Consider the following 5,765-nt stretch of genomic DNA (forward strand, 5'->3'; position numbering starts at 1 on the left):
ACATTAACGAATGGAAATGAAAGAGATTGACAGGCCATCTTAAAAGCTTGATGTGAGATTCTCACCCCATTTTGACCCCTTCTGGCCAATTAAGAGGCCAGAGCACTGCATGACTAGAATACCCCAGATGTTGCACCATGGGGAAAGAAGGGAACCCACACTTTCCAATGCTGGCACTGACAAAGGCAGCTTGATACTATTTTCTGAGGACCTCCCTTCCAAGTCCTGGTGTAGAACTGGGAAATAGAAAGAATGTGCTGAATATGGAACTGCAGCACATAGCATCAAGCACTCCCAGCTACAGGTGGACAATGACAGACTATCCTAATTAAGGCAGCCTTCCCAAGCTGTCAGTCGCATCTAGGTGTACTTTGGCTCCTTCAAGCAATCCAAAAATCAGGAGGGTACCAAGATGGCTTAAATCTCCAATTCTGATATGTATGATGTCACTCAAAAATCATGGAAAAATACCCGTGACTATCTACATATCATCTGAACTTCACAGTCAAATGAGCCTCAGACAAGGGGAAAAAAGAACTCACTTTAAAATACAAAAATGTTTCTGCAAGGCAGTATCCATTTCCTTAGTGCTGCGGGAAAAGGCTGATGCTTCAGTCACTTCTTATTAATAAGTCACTTTTATTTAGCATTCTTAATTTTAAAAGAAAGTTTCCTGTGACAGTGCTATGGTAGGGAATGAGGAAGGGTGGGAGAAGGGGACTACTGCATTACAGCTTATGGAAACTGATCTTTGCTAAACATTCATTGATATAGTTTCCAATGTTGTGCATTAAACACAGTACTTTATTCCTAGCTTCTAGACCTGTGCCTGGATATTACTAAACAAGTATATTACAAAGATTTTTTAATTCCATTTGATACTGAATATCCATTTGAATATTTCAACTAAATTGAAAACAAATTAAAAAAAAACAAACATGAATTTTCCTGGCTGTGCATTTCCCACTATCATTTTGGTCCCACTTTGCTGGATTAAAATGTGCTGGATCAACATTAAGCGAAACTCTGAAGTTTGGAGAATAGGTTAAGTTGACAGCACTCTTCATTTTACCTGTTATCAGCTTAAGATAAAATCCAGAAGCCTTGCATATTATAGGCAGGGCGGGTAGCACCTCTATTTAAAGTCGCCCAACATTTTAACAGGCTATCTTTAAAGGCTTATGACTACAAAACTTCAACTATCTAGACTGAAATTTTCCTTTTGTATTAAAGATCATGGTTAAACCACTGGGAGCAGAAGGGAAACCTTCTATCCAAGAAACAGCCCTCCTCACTGAGGTTGTCATGATCCCTCTTGCTTGCTGTCCTAAGAGAATGAGCTTTGCATTCCTTTCTAAACAATGGTCCCTCAACTTCAAAAAAGGAGAGAAGACTGCCTAAAGCCTGGTGGTTAATGCACTTTCTTTGGATGTGGGATAGAAGGGCCTGAATCCCATCAGGATGAGAAAGGCCTTTAACCCAAGTCTCTCAGTTCATCTGGGAACTGCTCCAACCATTATGCAGGTATGCAAAGGATAGTCATCACAACCTACTTCTCCAGTCTTGCTTCTGAATGAAAGCAGCTGCAAGTGCTGAGCTCAGTACTGTCCACATGTTAGAAATCCTCAGAATACACTTACTAGATTGGGCCCTTCAAGGTGTCCTTGCACCTAAACAGCTTTAGTGTGGGAGATGGTTGGTCTGAATGTCTCAGCGCCTGATATGGTAGCATGTCTGAAAACATGTAGAAACTGAACTTATGAATCCTAACTTGGCCATTTGAATTCCTCTTTTGAATTTGGGTGCCTAAGCTCCTTTGCGAATCTCACACTGACTCACCCTGTTCCTCACTTATCAAATAATCTGTAGTTTTCCCTGTCACAAAGGTGTCATGAGGAAAAATACATTAACGATTGTAAGGGCTAAGACACCCTGATGATAGGGACCATATAAAAGTACCTGGATAAGCTGAAGGTGTGTAGTTAAAGGCAGAAAGAGGAAGGACAGTCTCATAATTAAGACAGTTGTAGCATTGTCCTGCTCAGTTTCAGAGCTCCTCTGAAATGCTAAACCTGTCATGCAAATCATTTTTTTCAAAGCTAATCACTAATCATCTATATTTTCTAGGCCCTCACTAGGGAGCTGGGGTCTGCCTTGCAGCACTGCTGGTCTCTAAACTACAACTGATGTCACTGGAAACTCTGGCCAAATATACAGAGTACCCCAAAACTCATGTGTGAAGGCTGAGGAGAAGGAATAATTCCAACAGTAATCAATATTTTTTAATTTGACTTCTCTGTGCCTCTGCTCTGCATCTATAATATAGGTATATAACAACTGCCTTATCTCATAGGAGCTTTGAGATAAATTTATTAATATTTAGTGATGAGTGCCATACAAAAGCCCATGAGAAAATAAACAAACTCTTTCTTCATATCAGGGTTCAAATAATAAAGACACACACTGAAAAATAAGGACATTAGCTGAGCACCATCCATTCTGTCTACTAATGAGGCACGGGCTCTGCAGTAAAACATAATATGTGGTCATGTTATGAAAGACTATCAAAATACATAAGGCCAAATTAAAATGACAAGCAAATATATTTTTGGTATTTCTTAACTGTACATGGTTGGCTTTGCAATCTTAATCACTGTGGACAGAGGGGTATTTTTGTGTAATGTACAGCAAAAGCTCTGTTATCCGGCACCCACGGAAAATGGGGGGGTGCTGGATAACGAAATGTGCTGGTCATCTGAGAGGCATCTTTGCCTGGTCAGGCAAAGACGCCCCCCGCCACATCTACATCTCAGATTAACCGTGCCGCCCCTCCCGCAGTGTCAGTGTGCCGGGGGGGGGAGGGAGGAGAGGCTCCGCACAGGCTGCTTTCCCCCAGGCTGTGGGATCTGACAAAACCGCAAGTCTTACTTCCGGTTTCCCTTTCGCCACATCAACCGGCGTCAACCAGCATGCTAGTTAATCAAGTGCCAGTTAACGCGGCTTTTACTGTAATTAGAAATCAGCTGCAGTTATACAGAAGTTTAACAGTGCTATGTACTTATATGTGGACAGTGTAAAAAAAAGAATCACAGACACACAGGGCTGGAAGGTTCCTCAGGAGTCATCTAGTCCAAACCCCTGCACAGACACAGGATTCTACCTCCCAGTTAATCATGATTCTGTTGTCCTCTACTGAATCACATCCCTAACAATACTTGGCACTATTATGTATAGGAAAAAAAGGGGAATTCAAGGGTGAATCACGCATTAAGGGTGCAATGTAAGGACATAACTGTTAAAGAAAGTAAATCAAAAAGGTACAAACTGCACCCTATTTTCTTAAAATAAACATAGTGCAAGCAGAACAGAAACAGGACAAACTTTTTTTTTTTTAGTCGCATCTTCCTAACTTACCTGTATCAAATTTTCAAATCAGAAACAACTTCCACATTTAAGACCTTCCACCACTTCCATCAAAAGTAAGAAATAATGAACCCTGTTTATTTTTAGTATAAGAAGCAGCAGGTAGAAGCAGCCTTTAAGCATTTAGGAGAGTTTACTAGGACTCAGGATACTCCTTTGTCAGGAAACGCACACCAGAGGCTTTCTAAACGTTACTATTGCAAAAAGCCAAATGAAAGGTCACCAGGCTGCTGGATACAATAGTTCCTATGACGGTCAAAAACTGTTCTCAAGAAGCAGGTGTTTGTGAGCATGTCCTCAACAAGTATACACTATGTAGCGATATAATGAACCCCTTTCCCTCAGCGCACAGACAATGATCACCAGATTAGGAAAGGCAGAGGGTGCCTCATGTTTGGTCTCTGTCAGAGCCCCAAAAGGTTTCTTTACAGGAGTCCCTGAAGGGAAATATTAAAAGAATTGGGCATAATAAGCTTCCCATTAATACAACACAGGAGAGAGAGCTGACAACAAGACCTCTGTACAGCCACAACTGCCTCTGGACTTGGAAAGCCAACTCTCTCTCTTTTCTCTCCACCAGTTCAGACGGTACCTTGTGGCAATGGGAGGAAAAACAATCTCAAGTGCTAGGCCCACAGAAGAACCATCTCCCACTCCATTAGACTTACAGTGCTTTGGCAATAGATATAAATGCATTTTCAGGAATGCAGAGGGTGCAACATGCCTTCTGCAGCAGGGTTGCCTGTAAACCAGTGTTGCCCCACGGGGATTGCCTGCAAGGGTCCTGATGGAGAGAATTAACATTCAGCCTGGCACCAACTGGTAGGACCTTCCTCTCTCCAAGGTGGTCACTACAGCATGCCTGGACAGGAATGGGGTTTACAAAGGAGTCTCTGACCCTCAATTGTTTTGGCCTCACCTCTACCCCGATGTAAAAAAACCACACACACTTTAATCCTTTGTTTATACTGACACTATGCATGTGCTTAGTTAAGAACTGCTCACAGAATTATTGTACTAGTCCAGTGGTGCTCAACCTTTGAATTCTGCAGGCCAGATTGGGTCTTGGGGCCCAGCAACCACCCCCACCCCCCACCACCATGAATCAGGATTGGGCCTTGGGCCAGGGGCACTGCCCCTGCCTGGCCCTGAGCACTGGTCTAGAGATCTGGCAGCAGGGGAGCAATAACCGCCTCTCCCCCTGCCCACATTTCCTGACCTGCAAGGAGCCTCACAGGCTGGATGACATGGTATTGCAGGAGACATCTGGCTCATGGGCCAGAGGTTGAGTATCTCTGTATGAGTCCAAAGACGAATGTCTAAGTAGCAGCAGTTACTGTTGCCATGGGCATGTCACAAATTATGATCATCTACAAGCCTTTATTTTAAAGGGCTCACCATCTCATACAAAGGATATATAAATAGAAATCAGCAATACAAGACCTGATGATGGTACAAAATGCTAGTTTTCTCCATACTTACTGGCGATTGTTGTAGTATGTAAATCCTACAAAAGGTAGCTGGTTGCCAACAAATGCTTTTGGTATAGGAAATGTTTCTTCGTCTCCCTTGTCTTCTTCCAAATCATCAAAGTTACTAGTGTCAATGTCACTACTTAAATCAGGCACAACTGGTGCAACAGCTACAAATAGAAAGAAAATTATCATTCCTCTCAAATGATATAACTAGCTGTAAGAAAAATAAAATAGGGGCTAATATTTATATTCAATTCTTGTCACTTCTGTTATGGAAACTTGGATTCCGTAAATGTTATGTTACTTTAAAATATCTGCGACTTGACAAACATGGAGTTGTGTGTGTCAGTAGTTAGACAAATGTGACAGTGATCAGCCAAATAAATATAGGTTCTGATCCTGCAGCTTGTAATGCATGGGAATACTTAGAGACTCAATAGTGCTCTGTGTATCTGAAGTGTTTTCACTTGTGAGCTATGTAATGTTTGTAAGATGAGCACTTCAACTGAATTTATCAAATTAACTATGGACTATATAAAAAGCCAAAACAGAAAGGGAGGTGAGGGATGGAAAAAAAAAAAAACTTACAGCAATACAAATGGACAAGTCAAGTGGAAACTCTCCACCATCATTAGAGCCATCATTGTTTGTATGTTCTGGTTCATGTAACTGTTTAACAAAACTGCAGAGAGCAGTCATAAATGAGAATTCTCATGAAATGAGTTACTGATCTCAGCAGTATAGCAAAGGGGTGTGTGCAGGACAACTGTCCTGGGCGCCAAAGTAAATGGGAACCAACAGGCTCTGTCCAGCTGGGGCAGGGCATGGGACAAAGCTGCAAGCAACTCTTTGGGGGGGGGGGGGGGG

General features: G+C 42.1%; 1 protein-coding gene across 2 annotated transcripts in view; it reads right to left on the reverse strand.

Moving 5' to 3' along the window:
* ROCK1 (Rho associated coiled-coil containing protein kinase 1) overlaps positions 1-5,765 on the reverse strand; it is a 179,040-nt gene that overhangs the window by 74,559 nt on the left and 98,716 nt on the right. For both annotated transcript variants that reach the window (XM_019526045.1, XM_019526036.1), the window contains exon 10: positions 4,906-5,065. In XM_019526045.1, the coding sequence (XP_019381590.1) occupies positions 4,906-5,065 (160 nt within the window). The remainder of the gene's footprint in view (positions 1-4,905; positions 5,066-5,765) is intronic.

The sequence above is a fragment of the Gavialis gangeticus genome, unplaced genomic scaffold (assembly GCF_001723915.1).
Source record: "Gavialis gangeticus isolate Ggan-Ray unplaced genomic scaffold, GavGan_comp1, whole genome shotgun sequence".
In the NCBI taxonomy this organism is placed as follows: Eukaryota; Metazoa; Chordata; order Crocodylia; family Gavialidae; genus Gavialis; species Gavialis gangeticus.